Raw genomic sequence first — 20,755 nt, 5'->3', positions numbered from 1 at the left:
CAGGAGGAACGGCAGGGAAGACACAGCTCTTAATGTACAGCAGCTGTGTTCATTTCCTAGTCATCACAACTTACAGGACCATCATCACAGGATATCCTGGCTTTAGCATGTTAGCTTGCTGCTACAGGATGCTCTATTGTTTAACTTATTTTGTTCTGATACAAGTGGCAGTGGAAAGCAAAGGGTGCTACTCTTGCACATTTCTTCATAGATCATTTTGAGTGTTTTTATTCAAACATCTTTTCAACAAATGGAACTGCAAAAAAATAATAAAAAATAGTCGTTTCAAACAGAGCAGCTCTTACTATCTACACTAGGGTTGGCAACTTTTCGTCACACAAATACGGGCTGCTTTAGTGTTTTAAGCATTACAATATATGACGGGGGTTCCTCTAAACGTTTCGGTGTCTGTTTCACCACCCGCACCACCTGAACTTGTTGCAGCTAAAATACAGTATAAAATGCAAATCAGGATAAGGAACATCTTCATTTCGGCCAAAATACAGGATGTCCTGACTAATACGGGCTAATGCGGAACAGCTGGCAACCTAAGCTACACCAAGAGTCACTGAGTAAGAAGAAGGTCCTACAAATCATACATCCTCTGAGTTGCATATCTGCCGTCAGACCTTCAATTCTGTCTACGAACATTACGCAAACTCCAGGATGAATGATGAAAGCCTGAAATTTCCCACCAAATGGGAATCCTGACAGCTCTGAAAGTAAAATCACCCTGAAAGCAAACGTACAGTACATCACCCAGTCGTCCATTTGATGGGTGTGTTTACATCTGTAAGACGTATTTTTAACATTGTTTGCTCCTCTGATGTCAATAAGACCTTTATCAGATTTATGATTTTGAATGTTTGTAAATCTGATCATTTTAAGATGTTTAGCAGATGATAAATAGATTGCGATGGATTTCAGATGAAAAGTTCTAAAAAAGACATCACGGAGATGAACTTGTGCTATCTGGGCATTATTGTAGGCTTACCGTTGTAAATCAGAGTACGGCAAGAACTGTTTTTTACACCGATTTTTTTATGCACTGACTCAATAATGGCATTTTCTTAATTTCGAATGAAAAATCAAACAAGAAATTCTCCATAAGGTACCACCTTTAAGACTAATGATCCATTATTTAAAGTAAACACTTGGTCAATGAGGTTGACTGTGCAATTCTGGTATGGTCCTCTTACCTTCTATAAAGTCAGATGGTGTGTAGACTTTGCTGGCTTTCATTTTGTCTCCTCCTAAATTTCGGGCATTAAGGGCATGCAGTGCACTTTCCACCACCTCGCCCAGCTCGTCCCTACGATCCTTTCGCACCGGCTTCTCCTCAGGGTGGCGGGTCAACCCCATTTCCAGCTGGTAGACACGCTGTAGGGTGAAGCTCTCAAAGGGCACCACAGCGTATTCGCTTGGCAGTCGTACACCAGTGTGTACCTCAGCCTGGCTCAGCTGGCTGCGAAGGAACTCTTGCAGGTCAGTATAACTGTGATCATCGGCCACGCTGCCCCCTGTTCCCTTCCCAGCCGTCTTCTCTAAAGAGTCTTGCACTCCTTTGAGTTGTTCGCTGCGTTCTTGGAGAGCCTCTTTAAGTTGGGCAATTTGTTTCTTCAAGCTGGCAATATGCTGCCGGTGCTGGTCTTCTCGCTCTTGTAGCAAGGCCTGGAACCCTTCCCGTCCGGCAGGGCCAATAAGGGCACCTCCAACCCCACGTAGGTGGCTTGATCCACCTGCTATCCCAATACCTCCAGCCCTAGGCAAGAGTTGCCCAGCAATTGGTTCATCAGTGTGAGGACTGCAAGTGATGACATAAAGGAGGGAAAGGCAACAGCATATCACCACTAACAGAACACCCACCCGAGAGAGCCAGGCAAGTAGACCCCTCCGAAGCATTGTAACTGATAACCTCAACAACAAGGTGGTTAGGATGATGCAGTTCAATATTTTTGGGGCATCTCTGTGTCTCATTAAAAGTGAGACCCAAAGATCAGCCAAAAGATGGCTACACCTGAGCAGCTTTGTTGAATCCACCAGTGTACATCTTTAATATTAAAGATGAAGAACTGTTTCTGTTTTGTCTCTCGACTATCGTATCATATTTCCCAGCTGCAGTGCACAAAGCAATATTTGTTCAAACCTTTACTGTCTATTCCCAGTTCACCCTCTCTTTAAACTGCAGCCTGGCTCCTCATCCACATACTTCTTCATGGGTCAAGTTATATCCTCCTCTTCAGGGTACTATTAGCTATCTGTCCAGTCAAAGAAACCACTGGACCAGTTCAGTAGCGACATGCACATATCTCCATCTGTTGAAAATTGCTCATTCTCCTTGGAGGTAGCGTGACAGACCCTTGAGAGAATGTCTGGAATGGGACCTCCATTCTACAGCGCTCCAGTTGACCCAAAAGAGAAAAAAACTCACGGAATGAGGTTTAGCCATTAGAAGTCCCTAGCTGTGATCCATAAGCTTCTGTTTAAATCACTTTGGAGGCTGTTCATTGGCTATTCATTAATTATGACTTCATATAGTATCCAGTGTTGTGTTGGCACATGACATTCATTTATATTATCAGCAAGTGATTAGCAAGTAGTTTCTGCATGTTTCATCATCCATTGCCTCTGATCTTGAGATCTATCTAGAAAAAGGCAGGGGGAAAAAAGATTAAACTGATTATGTTCTGTATAGATAAAGGTCCTAGAAGGTCATCTATATGTTAATCAGTTAATGTGTATGTAAAGCAGGCTGACTCAAAATTACATAATGCATAACTGATAGCTTGACATTATCAAGAATGATGAGAAGAAATGAGGGCACCAAGGTTATTATAATTCTGAATTTTTTTTACATACTTTTAACTTCTATTTTATTTTAAATGTGTCCTCTACATTTAGTTTTCATTAGTTTTCACTCTGTGACAGTTTTCTCAGTGTTTTCTAGTTTAAGATTAGTTTTAATTTTTATTTTAGTTTTCATATTTTTGGGCTGCCAAAGTTAATTTATTATCTGATATCATTTAAATATGTTTAACAGCATACAATTTCTCAGGGCTATTTATCTAGAGACATTTTCATGATGTATGAAGGTGGGTTTCAAACTTTATACTGTATATAAAAAAATAAACCTAAAATTAATTTGTGGTCATATTTATTTTATTTTTTTTAGTCACGTTAGTTTTATTTTAGTTCAATTTCAGTTTTTCCAATTATATTTTAATTATATTATATATACTGTATACAGTTATATACTGTATATATACAGTTTACACCTAAATAAAAACTTTAAAATAAGGTTGTATTTGTTAACATTGGATGCTTACATTAGTTAACAGAAACTAACAATGAACAATACTTTTTCAGCATTTATTAATATTGGTTACTGTTAATTTCAGCATATACTAACACATTTTTACAATTACAAGTTATGCATGTTAACATTAGTTAATGCATTGTGCACTAACATGAACTAACAAGGAACAATTGTATTTTTAATAAAATTAACATGAAGTATATAACTTTTATAGTGTTAAAATACTTTCTCCTATCCCAGCTTAATATGCAGAGACAACTATAAGTAAGCCATTCATAAGTTAATTTTCTCGAAAACTGTAAACACTGAGTCTCTGTGGCGCTATGACAATAGAGCGCAACAGTCTGGTTCCGGAAGTAAAAATCCCATTCATTTATCCCATAGATTAATTAATTTTCAACAATAACTTATAAACCTTTAAAGACAGACCTACCGTGAGCTATGAGGTTGTTCATCTATGGTATATGCTTCCACTGAAGCCATCCATCTGCATTATTTCAACTTCATTGTTTAAAAATTGTGTTTAATAGCAGAATTCATGGTAAACAACTACATTACCCATGGTACAGCAGAGAAAGATTAACCAATCAAAGAACCACGGCCAACGAAACCCGCGAAACTTGCCTTGGAGCGACCATGCGCTCCCATGACGCACTGTGAATGACGTAATCGAGTGAGTCTCCCTTCACCCATAAACTACTTATATATTTGTACATATTGTTGTAGTTTGTGCCCTCATGAAAGACGGTAAGTACACAGTCTTGTCCCTTTGTCTTTTTGTCTGATTTTCAAATACTCTTTTATTTATTTTTTTTGCCTCAAAACAAAGTTTGTGATCTTGTGATTCACCTCAGAGCTGGTTGGTTTGGATTAATTCCATTCGGTGACACTAGTGTTGCAGAAATTACATATTTCAGTTTGAGCAAAGATTAATAAATGTAAAAACATATTGTTCATTGTTAGTACATTCAAGATACCGAATGCATTTACTAATGTTTACAAATAGAACTTCATTGTAAAGTGTTACCATGTTTTCATTTAATTTTCATTTTAGTTTTTGTATATTAAAATAATACTCTAGGGTGCAGGGTTCAACTCAGTCTGTCTAGTTTGCAAGCACACCGTATTTAGTTTAAAGTGACCTAAAGTTCTAAATTCAAGACTGACGCAGCCAAGCAAAGCATTCTGGGGCGACTCCAGTGGCAGAGAACAGTGCTATCACTGATGTGTGAAAATAAGAGATGTTTGTTAAAAGCAGTCTTATGGGAACACGCCTGACAACTCACACATGGGAAGAACAGCCTCACTGTAAGTCTGAGCAAACATGTACAAGAGACAGAGCATTCATAGGTGTACACACACACAGACACACATGGTATGCAAAAACACACATATGCATGCAGTCACCAACACATGTGTATCTGTGATCATAAGTACACGTGTTAGCAAGTTGTAATGTTGTGGTGGTTAAGGTCAGGACAGAAAAAGAAAGAGTGTAAAGAGATGTAGGAATCTCTGGATATGTGTGAGTGCTTGTGAGTGTCTGTGTATTTGTGTTGACTCACTAAACAATTTTCTCTTTTACAGGTTAGTGGGAGGCTTTGGGGGCTTTAATGAAAGGATTAGTTATGTTAGTACTGAATACTGGACTGTATCAAGGACAGCTGGCCATAGACCAACGAGAAGGGGGCTGTCGATTTATCTAAAACTGGCACTCACACACTCACCGAAACACTGACTCATTCGACCACTCACTCTCTCATATACTCAGTCAGTCAGTCAGTCAGTCAGTCACTCGTTTATTCATTCACTTAGTCACATATTCACTTATTCACTCACTGACTCACTCATTCACATGCATTCACTCTCATATAATCATTCACTTTTTCACTAATTCATTCTCTCACCCACTCATTCATTCACTCACTCAATCAGTTGCTCACTCAATTACTCATTTGTTAATTAATTCACTCACCCGTTCATTTAATCACCAATTCACTTATTCACTCACTCACTCATCCATTCTCTCACCCACTCATTCACTAATTAATTCTCTTACTCATTCACTAACACTCATTTACTCACTCATAAATTTACTCATTTATTTACTCAATTTATTCACTAACTTATTTATTAACTCACTCACTCACATATTCATTCACTCGCTCATTCTGTGATCCACTTATTCCTTATCTCACCCACTCACTCATTCACTCCTTGACTCACTCATTCATTCAATCACTAACTCTTTAATTCAATCACTCTTTCTAGTTTACTTATTTACTGTTCACTCAGTCATAAATTCTCTCACTCACTCATTCACTTATTAATTCAATCTCTCACTCATTTAGTAACTCTCTAACTTGTTCACTCACACTTACATACACTCATTCATTCACTCACTCACTCACTCACTCACTAATTTACTGAATCATTTATTTACCCACTTATTTACTCACTAACTTATTCATTCACTCACTCACATATTAATTCACTCACTCATTCATCTTTAACTTAATCATTCTCTCACCCACTCACTCATTCACTCCTTGACTCACTCACCTATCATTCACTCACTCATTCATTCATTCACTAACTCATTATTCAATCAGTCTCTCTAGTTCACTTATTCACTGTTCACTCGCTCAGTCATGAATTCTCTCACTCACTCATTCACTTATTCATTCAATCTCTCACTCATTTAATGACTCTCTAACTCACTTGTTCATTCACACTTACAATCATTCATTCATTTAAATACCCATTCACTCACTCACTTATTTGTTCACTCACTCATAAATTCACTCACACATTTATGTACTCATTCATTCACACATTTACTCATTTTTTACTCTAACTCATTAATTCACTCACATAATCATTCACTTATTCCATCATTCACTAATTAATTCTCTCACCCATGCACTCATTCACTCCTTGACTCACTCACCTATCATTCGCTCACAATTTTTTTCACTAACTTGTTAATTCAATCACTCACTTTTTCGCTTATTCACTCAATCATCGATTCTCTCATTCATTCACTTATTCATTAATTCTCTCACTTATTCACTGACTCTTTAACTTACTAATTCACTCACTAACTCATACATTCACTCTTTCATTCATTTACTCAATAATTTACTCACTCATCCATTCATTAATTTACTCATTCACTCACTAATTTATGTACTCATTCATTCATTCTATTACTTACTCCTTTATTTACTTATTTATTCGTTCACTCACACATTTACTTATTCATTCGCTCACTCGTTTACTCACTCACTCATTCATTCACTCACTCACTTACTCATAGGCTTTCCTATGATTCCTTCTTTTGAGAGATATGAAGATGAGTGAATAAATAAAGTAACTCTTTTGCTGATCTATTAGATCTGCGACAGCGATACGCCCTCTGTTACTGGATACAGCAACTGAACAAACTGATCACTATCTCAAGGTAAGGATAAAAGAGGACAAATCTTTTCATTTCTTTTAATCCCGGGTGTCCCTCATCTAAGAGCTCACAGTGAGGGGAAAAAGAGGCCTCACACCATGTTACACTATTCCAGCTCACTCATACCACCGCCAGAACGACCACAGCACGAGCCTGCCAGCAATTTATTCTCCCCGCTGTACTCATGCCATACAACACCAGAGCCAAGACCACGGACCAAATACACTGCTTTACAAACATGGGGAAAGTCTGTAAGGGCTTGACAACTAAAGAGGTCAGCCTATTCTGTTGTAATTAAACTGTTTTAACTTTATCATGAGTTAGAATTTTGGGTAAACTATCCCTTTAAGGCTTTAATGAATGGTTTGATTAAGGACCTCCAAAAATGGCTCAAATACTGTAGCATCTGATGGTTACTACCTTCATACAACTTCCTAACAAGATCCTAAAATCAGCTGATCTTAATCAGAGTAAAAGCTATTGCATGTGTACCAGATTAGTCCATTTTGCAAAGCAAGCAAATTTACATTAGTTCAATTACTTTCACAAGCCCTGATCTGCAGAGTCAGCAGCAGTTATACTATCTGGCTGTGGTGCGCAGTCAGGAAATGGTGTGTTTTTTTCCTCCTCTAGCAATTTTCACATTCAGAGACTTTTGCTGACCCTTGTGCCTGGCTGCAATAAAAGTCTTTCAGTATTTTTTACACATCTTATATTCACATATCTAATATACATGTATAGGGAAGACCAGGGCTAGTTGCCACACTTTTTGCTTTAGTGAATATTTCTCAGAGAAGGTTTATTTTTGATAGTCAATTTTTGCATAGCCATATAGTCTTGGCTACAAAAAAAAAGCTACTGAACATTTCCACCATTATTGCTCAGGAAAAAAAACACAGTTTGCTGAACACATGTTGACCTTTTGTGACAACTTGCCCCATTGGTGGGGCATTGTAGAGCCAAGGAGGGTGGGGCCGGGCTGGAATGACGCACGCCCGGTCCCCAATCAGCCTGATGTGGCACGCGAGGGATAAAGGCGGCCGGGGACGACGGTTCGAGAGAAAGAGAATTACAGGCAGCTGTACTGTGTGTGTTTATGGTGGTGTGTTTTTGGTTAAATTGTTTATTAAATTATTATTTAAGTTGTCAAGCCGGTTCTCGCCTCCTCCTTTCCCTCGAACCCCCTTACAGGCATATTCAAAACCTCACACTTAGCCTTATACAACAAATCAGACTGAAATCATTATAGTTAGTGAGATATGCTTGTATATATTACTTTGCCTACTTGTATGTCACATTGGATTTCATTTGTTTCTTTTGGCATGTCCACCACGTACTATTTAAGCAATTCAATATGCTGTTAATGTTTACATTTTCTGAAGAAAATGTGAGTGGTGCTTGCCGTACAAAACACGCAGTCATGATGCTAGGGCTTTGTAGGTGGTTGCCTGTGTGTTGCTATGCAGTTGCTATGGTGTTCTGGGTGGCTGCTAGAGCATTGTAAGATGGTTGCTAGAGTGTTTTAGGTGGATGCTGGACAATTGCCACCTAGCAGGGAATGGTCATGCTCTGGTGAACAAATGTATGTTTTTAAGCACTTTTTCAAACATTTTTCAAATTAATGGAATTTCAAAAATAAACACTGTTTTCAAATCGCCATCTGAATACGCTCCCGTCTGTTGTTGATCGAACAAACAGATAGTTCTGCCCCCAACTCAAGCCATTGGTTGAGTCAGTGTTGTTGTCTGGCTGGATGAGTTGCTCAAAACAAACAGAGGAATTTTTATAACCATCTGGGATGGCATGAGGGTGAATAAATGATGAGAGAATTTTCATTTTTGGGTGAACTATCCCTTAAAGCTGGGAAAGTATTTTAACAAGTTATACACTTCAACTTTAAAGGAAGTATTTTGCACTTAGAACATTTTCTCCTAACATTGTGGGAGCTTTTATCAAATACTAATAACGTCATAAGTTTAATTCAAGTTTTTTTTTTAACAATGTTTGTTCCTAACCTTTATATAACGTTAGCCAACGTTAGTTGTTGGAACATTGCTGCTAAGTGGGGCTGTGCCATGTGATCACATCGCTTTTGATCTCTGGCTAGTGAGATGCTATATTTGCAAAGAAGTTAGCCTAATTAAAAAAAAAAATCTTACTTGAATAAATGCTCAAATAGCAACCTCAACAACAATTAAAACATCTGCACTCATTTTCTTGCATAAGAGCATGAGAATGGTCTCTAAATTAGATAAAGACATTCAACATGCTCTTCAGAGTTGCTGTTCACTTCAACAACTTAACTCTCTTAATCAAACCACTTCCTGTGTCTATGGGTTATAGGTGTCAGGAATAAACTTCCTGTTGGTCTCATTAAAATAGACAGCACCAGCTGCATGTCCATATCTCTGTGAAAGTACTGTTCTCATCATCAAAGACATGCCTGACGCAATAAAAAGAAGCTTTACATTTTATGTTCATAAATGATCTAAAATCCCGATCCGCCACTTTCCTTTCAACTGCCAATAATTATATTTAATAATGGATGCCTTGCATTTGATATTGTGTTTGTGTAACTGAGCAATTGGAACTGCAGAATCTGATTGACCAGTGTGAAGTAACATATTATTATTTCAGCTCCTGGTGCTTATTTTATCATTCCTGTCTCTGTTCTCCACTTCTTCTTCGTTGAAAGAAGTCATCAAAATTCCCTTGAGGTTTTGAGAGATGTCTTTGAAGAGGAACTGCCTGAACTGGCCAAATTAACAAGGTGGGATATCCGGATAGAGAAAATGAGAGCAAGAGTCCACAGGCGCACAAGCCAAGTCAAGCCCTGCTGTTTTACTGCTGCACTAGAGGGAGGACACCAGAGAAAGCATTTCCAGGTGTTGCTTGCGTTCTGTTGAGGGAAAACACAGGGGGAGAGAGAGAGAGTTTGTAGTGACTGAAGGAAAATAATGGGAAACAGGGAATGTCGGAGAGGTAGAGAGAGAGAAAGGGCTCTTTGATGTCCTAGGCCTCAGGTAAACTCTTATTCCCCTTAAAGAGGCCCTATTATGCTTTTTGGGATTTTACCTTTCCTTTAGTGTGTAATATAGCTGTTTGTGCATGTAAAAGGTCTGCAAAGTTACAAAGCACAAAGTCCACGCAAAAGGGAGTTATTCTCTCCCACAGACAACACTGCTCAAGAACTACAAGAAATGGCTGGTTTGTAGTCCAGCCATTTCTTCCGTAAAGTATCTACGTCACTATGTAACACATTTGTATAATGCCCGCCTAAGGGCTACTTTGGCCCACCCTCAAACAAATGTAGTGCAGAGGCCAGGATGAGTTGGGTTAGTGTTGTTGCCATGTCGAGATGACGCTATTTTCTTTACTGCGAAAGCAAAACCTCTTTGTTTGGACTTCCAAAGGCAGATGAATTGAAGAATCAATGGTTAAAATTTATTTTAATTATTAACAGTACAACCACAACCAATGCTGGATTTTCAAGTTGGTTACCCCTGAAAGATGGTGCAGTTCCCACTTTGTTGGGACAATCGGGCACTTCAGGATCACAACCTGTAAGTATACTTTATTTATTTATTTAATTAATTATTATTTGTGGATTTATCTGCTACCGAGATTTCAAATGCGAAATTTTGTGTTGTAGCTACGGTGTACACCCAGTGCACAGCTGTAGGCCTCTGCTAACCTGCTAGCTAATGTCATTGTGTTGAAATAGTTTTACTAATCAGCTGCGGGTCCACTTTTACCTACAACTGTGTAGAATTAAGCAGATTGTTTGTTGTTCTTACTATCATGAATAGTGATCAAGTGTGGAGATGAAATTATTTTTTACAAATGGTAATTTTACATCTGCAATCCACGGTAGTGCTCGGCTAACTTGCTATGTAATGTTATTGATTTGGTAAGGGTTTACTATTCAGCTGTGGGCCAGCTTTTACCTAAAACTGTGTAACAAAATGGTCGATCTCAAGAGTCTTATATAATTATATAATTACAAGCTGTAATGTTACGGCCGCTATCGGTAGTCCACGGCTAACTTGCTCACTAACTCTCTAATACACCCGGTAATGTCCAATCGGGAGTAAGCCTCTGTTTTCCGTTCATATCTCAGGCGAAAAAAGTTCGGCTACACCAATTCAAGCAAAAGATGACTAACTTAGATGCACTACGTGTCTTTTACTTGAAACTTTGTTAGGTTCATAATAATCAGCAGTGTACTTTTAAAAAAGCTACAAAATTAAAACTTACCACTGTGAAACGTCCTGCTCAAATCGTGCTTGCGAAGGTGGTTCGGGTCGATCACCTTGTTCTTCCAAACTTTCATTATCGGACTCAAACTCAAACTGGTACCGGGTGCTGAAACTCAGTTATGGTAAGGGCCGTTACATTTCCGACACATGCTCTATGCGGTTGACCAGTCACAACAGACTAGGCCAGCTGACCAATCAGAGCAGACTTGGCTTTTCAGAAAGGGGGCTTTAAAGAGACAGGAGCTACAACAGAGCATTTCAACAGAGGATGGAAATAGGTTTAGCAGAAATGTACAGTATGAGAAAAATAATGTGCTTTTTGAACATTAAAGCATGTAAACCTATTCTAGTAGACTCCCAAAATAAAATCATGAATCTGTAAATTAGCATAATATGGCCTCTTTAATTAGGTTGGATCTCTTCTTGCCCGACCCAGATCATACCTACCATATGGCCTGCCTTTAAGGTCAACATGAAACTTCTAATCGAGGTACTGTGGGTTTTTGCGTAGTCGAGCTACGGTCTTCATCTGTCTGTCCAAGAATACATGACACAATGCGTAATAGAATATTTGAAGGAAGGATGTCAGCTGTGGAAGTGAAGCTCCAATATTTGCATGGATGGGCTCAAGACTAATTTGTTGCTGCTCCTTCCATTAATATTTTTGCCCGTGCTTCGATTGCACATGATTTCAATAAAGCTCGTTTCTAGCTTTTTGGCAACTTATTTAAGAAAGTTCGCCATCTGTTGTTTTTCATCTGTCCATGTATCAGCACATGTTGTACATCACCTCTGTCTTTCGCAACATGCCCACAAAGCCAATTGTGTTCTGATAAACGTGTATACATGCTGGACGAAGCTGAGCAACAAATCACAATGTCTAGGTCTGTTAAGGGGCAATAATACTAGACTTTAAGCATGCCAAATTATTTTGTACACCACAACGGACAGGATATAATGTCATGCGTGAAAGCCTCTGGTTTTAATAAATATTAAATCGTAAATAGCAAATAATATTAATGTTCAAATGTTCAAATATACAATCTGTTCACTTTCCTGCAACAATAAAAACACACAGCATTGAAATACACTGCCTGGCAAAAAAAAAGTAGCATACTCAAATATTTAGTTGAACCACCATTAGCTTTGATTATGGTACGCATTCGTCGTGGCATTGTTTCGAAAACCTTACGTAACATTACAACATTTATTTCTGTCCAGATTTGCATAAATTTTTGGCCGAGATCTTGTATTGATGAAGGGAGAGACGAACCACTCTGTAAAGTCTTCTCTGGCACAACCCAAAGACTTTCAATGGGGTTAAGGTCAGGACTCTGTGGTGGCCAATTCATGTGTGAAAATGATTCCTCATGTTCCCTGAACCACTCTTTCACAATTTGAGCCTGATGAATCTTGGCATTGTCGACCTGGAATATGCCCGTGCCGTCAGGGAAGAAAAAATCCAGTGTATGTATTCCCTGTATTGAGCCCAGAGGTTGTTCAATCTTCTGTTGGTCACACATCCTCTCGTCATCCAGATTCGCAGGTCAGAGTTCACTAAACTTGAATTTTTGAATGCAATTTCTTTGCATGAGCTTGTGTTTCTGGTCTCCCACGTTTGTATGCGTTTGAATGAGAGTGAATGGAGTGCGAAATGTAGTGTGATCGCAGCTTTAGTCTGACCTCGCAAAAATCGGAAAGTTTGCATGACATTTAAAAAAGACGAATAATTGTTTTAGTCCAATTGAAATTGAACTTTTACAGTGCATGTAAACGTACTGAGTATATGCAAACCATTTTAACTCCATATTGCGGCGTTTTTTCAGAGAATATTCATGTAAATAAAAAACATATATAGAGACTTGATTTAACAGCAATGACATTTAGGCTATTACACTTGAAGCGAGCTATCCTTTAGCATTCCCATTCATCTTAATGGCAGTTGCTCATTTGGCGCATACAGTCCCAGAAGTACACAGCCTGGATACTGCCATCTTTCCTTTTACAGGAAGAAATTGGCTGGTTAGCATCGGCAGTTAGCTCCTGCTGGTGGATGCCATAACTACACCATTATGCAGACAAAAAGCACATTTATCCATTTAATTGTTATAGTTGTTTTTTTCCAATAACAAACTTTTGTTTTGGAGGGCTCTTAAAATCATGAAAGAAACGTATTTTTTTCCATTCATTTGAATCAAGTGAAAATCTTGACGTCCATTGCGCGTTCATGAGTGCTATGAGAGAAGGTCACTCACCATGGCTAGTGTGCTCACGCGAGAACTTGCATTGTTTTTAGCGCTAAAAACAAATGTTCTCACATGAACACAAGAGCCACTGTAAGTGACCTTCTCTCATAGCGCTCTTGAACGCACAATGGACGTTAAGATTTTCCCTCAAAAATTACTTTTACCAAAACTTTTATGATACTTTTAGGCCCTTTTGAGCTTGAAAGTGAGTATCAACTTCCACTGTATTGAAACAACACATGGAATATCCATAAAAAATATTTTCCTTTAGTGCTCCTCATAAGAAATTTACACGGGTTGGAAAGACATGAGGGTGAGTAAATGGTTAAAAAGGGTTTATTGTGATTTGACTCTCTCTACTGTTCTCTAACACAATCTCTGCTGTTGTTAAACATGCCCCTTTCTACATAACCGCTAATCACACTCCTATACCCAACACACAACAAAACACGCCTCAAATTTCCCAGTCCTTTCAAAACATACCACAGTCTCTCATTCTGACAAAACATCCGCACCTCCTTCGACCTAAAGTTTTCAACACAATTGCCTCTTAATTCAAGCCACTTTATATGTACTACGACAATCTTAGCCACAAAAAAAAAGAAGAAAAAAAAAAAGAAAAAGAAAAGAAAAAAAAAACCCTGAACAATACACCCACAAAACACTCACAGAGGAAGAAAATTAGAGGACACTTGTCTTCATTCAATGCAGTTTTAGAAGGATAAAATTTGTGGATCTGTCATTCAGAACTGCCTTCCAAACAAGCCAAAAGTGTTTTAATACAGCATATTACTATATACATAAAAAGCATCAAACAGCAGCTTTGATTGAGTGTGTGGGAGAATTCATTTGGTGCAGGGTGTAAAAAACACAATTCAAATGTCATGACTGTTGACAGGCTATGATTTACCATGTAGCCATGTTTCCCACAGTTGTGTCACAATTTGAGGGCAATTGTTCAACTGCGAAACCATGAAAAAATGATCTTAACCCTGAAATATTTTCTCTTGATTCATCCAGAGGACAGATCCAACAATGGATTTGAAATAGCATACCATTACGGCAGTATACACTCAAAAAATAGCTCTTTGCCTGAACTTAATTCAATTGTGGACAGTGGTTTCACCTGGTTGAAATTAGTTTTCTTAACTTAAAATTACTACATAATCTCAACACAAACACTTTGTGTAGAAAGAACCTAGTTGAATTGGGTAAACCCAACAAACTAGTGAAAGTGAATGTTACCATCCTAAATACATGCTGGTTGGAAGAACTAGAGTGTAGGTTAATAACAATGCTATGTTTTCATGTGCAACATACCTGTCCTTATCGTTAGCTCAAGCTCCACTCTTCACCATAATGGTAACCCCCAAATCTCCAAGATAACAGAAACTCCTCTAAATCTCAACATAACAAAACATTAAAGGTGCTGCAAGTGATTTTTACATAGAAAAGTATGCAAAAATGTTCCTACTCCCTTAATGATATTAATGAAATAAATGTCCTGAGATATCTCACTGGTCTCTGTGACAGCTGTAGACTTTGTAAACAGCAAACAAAAATGTGACCGACGCTTTTCACCTGTCAATACATTTTGCTCGTTCTCATAGTGTTGTAGTTGAAGCGAATCATTGAGGCTATGATTCATAATGTTTGTCAGTTGAGGGCATTATTGTGCCACTGTTGAATTTGACAGCCACAGGAACAAACAATGCTGCTTTTTTGCTCGGTTTTGGTGGCCAATTCAGTCACGTGAAAGCTTCAGAACGCTAAAATCGCATACAGCACGTTTAAACACTAACAAGTATCACACTTTATATTCATCTTGCACGAAAACACATAAAATAACACTTAATTTTAAAATTTACTCTCCGAGTCCCATGTAAAACATTCTTGGAAATTGAAATCCCCTGCCCTGTTCATCAATGCTACATTAACACCACAAAATGTATTCATGTAGTCCCAACTCAAATGGATTAAGTAAACTTCCCTTTAACAAATTTAAATGGACAGAATGCAATTAAATTTAGTTGTCACAAAATGTTCATGAATTGTGTTGCTTTAGTTCATTTTTAATTTTTTTTTTACTTAAAGTTTAAAAAAGCAGCAAAAATCCTTTTTTTTGTGTGTGTGTATGTGTATAATATATATTTTATAGTACTTTTAAAACTTCTTGAGTCATTATTTAATCAGACTGCCAAAAGTTTACATATTTAAAAATAACTTGGATTAAAATGCGAGATGATAACTGGACCTACACTTGCACCATGTTTAGGTCATGTAACAACAATGTTGCATACTACTGTTCAAAAGGTTTATTGCTGCATATTGCAAACTGTTTCATGTTCATAAAAAAATAGCAAGCAGTATTCAATATATACTGCACAGTATGCAGTAGGCAACAGCATAGTATGTTTCGAATAGCATGCAAACCTACTACTCTTAGTACTGATCCAAATCAATTACGATTTAAAATAATGACGTTGTATTTAATCATATTTATTTTCAAGATGTTACCTGGATTAGGAAATTGACATGCTGAATTAAAAAAGTAACATGTGACAATGTCATATTCTAGTGTTTGAATTGTTTATTGTTGCACTATGCATTCTTTTCTTTTTCTTTTTTTTAAATCCCCTTTTCTCCCAATTTGAATTCCCAATTCCCACTACTTAGTAGGTCCTCGTGGTGCGGTTACTCACCTCAATCCGGGTGCCGGAGGACAAGACTCAGTTGCCTCCGCTTCTGAGACCGTCAATCCGCACATCTTGTCACGTGGCTCGCTGTGCATGACACCGCGGAGACTCACAGCATGTGGAGACTCATGCTACTCTCCGTGATCCACGCACAACTTGCCACATGCCCCACTGAGAGCCAGAACCCCTAATCGCAACCACGAGAAAGTTGCCCCATGTGACTCTACCCTCCCTAGCAACCGGGCCAATTTGGTTGCTTAGGAGACCTGGCTGTAGTCACTCAGCACACCCTGGATTCGAACTCACGACTCCAGGGGTGGTAGTCAGCGTCAATACTCACTGAGCTACTCAGGCCCCCCTGCACTATGCATTCTTTAAAAAAAGGAGTGTACAGTATATAATGCACAGTCTATACTATGCTAGTCGATACTATGCTAGTATCTCATGGCCAAGCAGACAGTAATAAATGCTTAATTAAAACTGTTCAATTAATACTGTGATGCACAAAGGCAATCACATTAATAGGCTATGAGTCTAAACTGAATATAAGTTTTATGAGCAATGCAGTGTAACAGATTAGCTTGATTTTATATTTGCTTCTCTGTATAAAAGCTTTTTGTCATGTCTCAAGTGGCCAAATGTTTCTTTCAGCCCAAAACAGCAGGACTGCTCATTGCCATAGAGATCACATAGTTGAGGACTCCTAATCACCATAGCAATTACCTCAACAGGATGATAGGGCTTTAGTGACATCTCTTTAACATGAAATAGATACCAGATTCAACTTACACCATTGGTAATGGCAATGTTCTTATAACATCCTCAAAAAAACAGATTGCAATTCTGTTTGCTGTTGCTTGAAGCGCAGAAACTGCACTCTTCACCTGTAAGTTTAATCACTCGTTACTATTACAAACTCATCTGTAATGTGAAAGGCGTGGAAACTTAAATTAATATTGAGTTTTAGGTAAGGCTAATAGGGGTTTGAGGTTTATACGTGCAGCTACTGAATTCACACAGTATCTATAAGCCTAAAATGACTACTTTATCTAATGCAGAAGTACATTCTCCGCTATGAGCAATCAAACCACTATCCAGCCGGTACAGAGGAAACTGGTTTTGTTTGGCAGACAACCCAACTGTTAAAAAGTTAAACTGGTGTTTATCTGATGAGATTCCTGGGAGGTTTGTAGGATGTTTTTAAATTGTGCTTCCCTTTTCAGACAACTGGTAGCTTAAACCTTACTGAACCTCTTACTAGAATGAGGAAACCCTTCTAAGTATTCTAAAATCATAATGTTATATTATCCACCATGTGTGGTATTCTTTGCTCAGATGAAATACTTTACACCTGAAACTTGGCAACATCATAAATATCATAATTTCCCTTTCACTGAGGTATGTTCCTGAGGTGTCTGAATTGATCTCTTAGCAGAAGTGCCAAGAATTTACAAACATACCTTCATACAGTGCTCATACGATATGCTTGTTCTAAATAAATCATGTACCAAAATGCTTATTTTCATGCTTCTTTTAAAGTTCTACTAAAAACATTACCAACAAATCCTGAAAGGCACTTTTTAGCCAATTACATGTCTGTATAGACATATATCTTAAGGTCTTTGCTACAAAAAAAGCTATTAAATATTCCACCAAAATTGCACAGGAAAGGTTACAGTTCATTTTGCACACTAGTAGCAGGGCATGTTGTCACGCTATATGGAGTAAGTTGTCACAATGGTAACTTGCCATTTAAAGGAATATTCCAGGTTCAGTATAATTTAAGCTTAATCGACAGCATTTTTAGCATAATGTTGAATTCCACAAAAAATAATTTCGACTTATTCCTCCTTTTCTTTAAAAAAAGGCAAATATTGAGGTTACAGTGAGACACTTACAATGGATGTGAACGGGGCCAGTTCTTTAAGGGTTTAAAGGCAGAAATGTGAAGCTTATAATATTATAAGAGGACTTAAATAATTCTTTTTACAGGTTTTACAGCGTTACCTCGTCATGGCAGCAAAGTTGTAAAATTGGATAGAACTTTACACATAAAAGGTTGGTAAGTGATTGTATCACACTAAAATCATGTTAACATGCATATAGTTTATGTCTTGTGGCTAAACTTTTGAATATTTTAACTTTTATTGATTGGCCTCCATTCACTTCCATTGTAAGTGCCTCAATGTAACTTCGATTTTTGTTGATTAATGTTGTCGATTGAGCTTAACTTGTATTGAACCCGGAATACTCCTTTACTGTATCTCAGTGTGATTTAATTGTGTTCACTTCAGTTATTTTAACATAAGCTATTTTAGTTCATAAGATAGGGTACAATCGGGCTAAAGGCAAATGTGCTTTTTTTTTCTGGTCACAAAGTGTATCAAGATTTTTTTTCTTTTTTCTATCTACTTATTTAAATATATATATATTTAAAATGTATTTATTAATTTGTTGTGAAAATAAATAATAACGGAAGGTTATTTTTGATTAGCATGCTTTTTCTTTTTTTTTTTTTTTTTTTTTGCAGGTGGCAAAGGAGCCTTTTAACACACACTTGGCCCCCAGCGGGGTTACAGTAATATCGTATAAATATAGGGAGAAAAGTTAAAGTGCAAAATTTGTCAACTTAGGCAAATACTTTTGAGACAGCAAGATGTTTTTTTGAGTAACAAATGAAGATAATACTTATTCAAAATAACTACTTCTGAAAAGGGTTACCCATTTTCTGTTGATTTCATTCACATTTGGCTTCTCAAGTATTCTATGAACAAATTAATTTGCATTGTGATTGGATAAGTCAATGTAAGCCCACTTTGTACATTTTTAATAACAAATCTATTTGCCCCACGTAAGAAAAGCAATGTGTTTTATAGGGACCTTTAGCCCCTGCAACAGGGTGAATTTTCCCCCCATATACTATCTTTTCACTTATTGGACAGTTATTAAAACACCTTTGATTGAATCACCTTGAAGAAAACTGAAAATGATAAATAAGTATTTTCAAATAATTTCAGTGATTCTCATTAGCTACATAAATTTGCAACATTTTAAAAAATTATTACAAATTAGATCAAATGACCTCAAAATCAACCCTTAGCCATTGCACACAATGATCTCATGGATCAGGAATATTTTGCAGTGTAAAGTGACATATAGGTGTTAAGGAAAGTATTGTGATGTTGTCTGTTGCTGTTTAGTGTTTTGGGAGAAAATACAATCAAAGTGCCTCTTTGGCCTTTATTCCCCTATAATTCCCCCAAATTATCCTTATTTTGGACACTTTTTAACAAGGTGTTTGAAGCCTACATACAAAACCACTGCTATAGAAAACATGCATTTGTGTAATTAGACTTTAGTCTTAAAACCTTGTAGTTACTGAGATATAGCCCCTTTGTCAACTTCCCCTTGTGACAACTAGCCCCGTACTCATCTTTTACCTAACTGTTTATAACAGTTTTCAAGAATGACATGAAATGACAGTTATATGGATCACCATATTTCTAGTCTCTAAACATCTGATGCTATTATACTCAAGTCCAAGGAATGTAAGGAATATGGCTTACCAACATGAGAGAGAAGAACTATCTCCATTGTCACGGCATGTCCCAATGCCCAGGGTCCTCCAGAAAAGAGCGCTGTATGGTGGTACAACATGCGGTGAAGTGTGTGTGGAGGAGCGGTGAACCACTGCGTGTTTCTCTCCCGGCGTAACCGGATCGTCTGTTCCACCCCACCCCAAAACTGCCTCCGCCTCCAGTCTGCACATAAAAGATGCGTTGTTACCTGCAGTCAAAGCCGGCGCGCTCCTGACGTCCTGCACACTTATCTTTGCTGATGAAGTTGCATTTATCCGCCTTAGTCTAGAAATTCGATGGATACCGCAAACCAAACCGTTCATATGCTATAATTATAAGGATAAAGTGTGAAACATAGAGACCGTTCACACCGAACGCGTTTTTGCGTCCGTTTGCGCTGTGTTTTAAATTGTTTTTCCAATGTAAACATGCGCTAGACGGACGTCTCGCTGTTTTTTCAGAGTCTCGCGCATGAGCGGCGCGTTAAAGAACGCGTCTCGAGACATCTGCGTTCTCTTCTGTTCGTTGCGCTGCGTTTAGTTTTCTTTTACTTTTAAATAGTTGACGTTTTCCGCCTGAACGGCCCCTTATTCTAGCATCCTTATTTTTACTGGTACATTGGCTTAATGTATTTAAACTAAGAGGACCTTCTTTCCCACATTACTTATCTACTGCCAAAAGAACCGAATGACTGAACACAGTAGCACATTCACTTAGTTCACGTCTCGGGGTTCATTCGGGTCCATGGTTGCTCTGTATGCACCCCATTCATTAGGGTTAACGAACAGTTATCCATTCAGTCCAGACGGTTTAGTCTATTTTAGGGTTTACCCTGTTTGCATCAAGTTTGATGGCAATGTCTTCTTGGACGAATCTATAAAAGGCATTTTCTGAAGCAAACAGTTCGCAACAAACTTTGAATAACCTTTGGTTTTTACTCTGATTAAACTGGAAACAATGTGTAGCACAGCAATGAAAAGTTCTTTCACTATGGTTTCATTCCTGTATTTTCAATAGATAAACAGCTCCACCTACTGGCCATCAAAAGTCACACAGCATAAGACAACAGGACACACCTGAAAGCATGTGGACACTAAACACTTAACCATGACTTGAAAGTGTATGGATGTTGTTGCATTAGATGAAACAAATCAAAACCAGTGGCATTAATTTTAAAGACAAACTTTTAAACTGAACATT

General features: G+C 37.8%; 1 protein-coding gene across 1 annotated transcript in view; it reads right to left on the bottom strand.

Annotated features, from left to right (window-relative positions):
• Positions 1 to 19,696, bottom strand: part of LOC127433461 (chondroitin sulfate N-acetylgalactosaminyltransferase 1-like) — a 65,935-nt gene extending 46,239 nt beyond the window's left edge. Inside the window, exons 1-2 of the mRNA XM_051685401.1 lie at positions 19,544 to 19,696; positions 1,200 to 2,645 (exon numbers count right to left, since the gene is read on the bottom strand). Of these exons, the coding sequence (XP_051541361.1) occupies positions 1,200 to 1,977 (778 nt within the window). The 5' untranslated portion in view covers positions 1,978 to 2,645; positions 19,544 to 19,696. The remainder of the gene's footprint in view (positions 1 to 1,199; positions 2,646 to 19,543) is intronic.
• Between the last annotated feature and the right edge of the window lie 1,059 nt (positions 19,697 to 20,755).

The sequence above is a fragment of the Myxocyprinus asiaticus genome, chromosome 43 (genome assembly GCF_019703515.2).
Source record: "Myxocyprinus asiaticus isolate MX2 ecotype Aquarium Trade chromosome 43, UBuf_Myxa_2, whole genome shotgun sequence".
NCBI classification, from domain to species: Eukaryota; Metazoa; Chordata; class Actinopteri; order Cypriniformes; family Catostomidae; genus Myxocyprinus; species Myxocyprinus asiaticus.
This window is presented reverse-complemented; position numbering and strand designations above follow the sequence as displayed.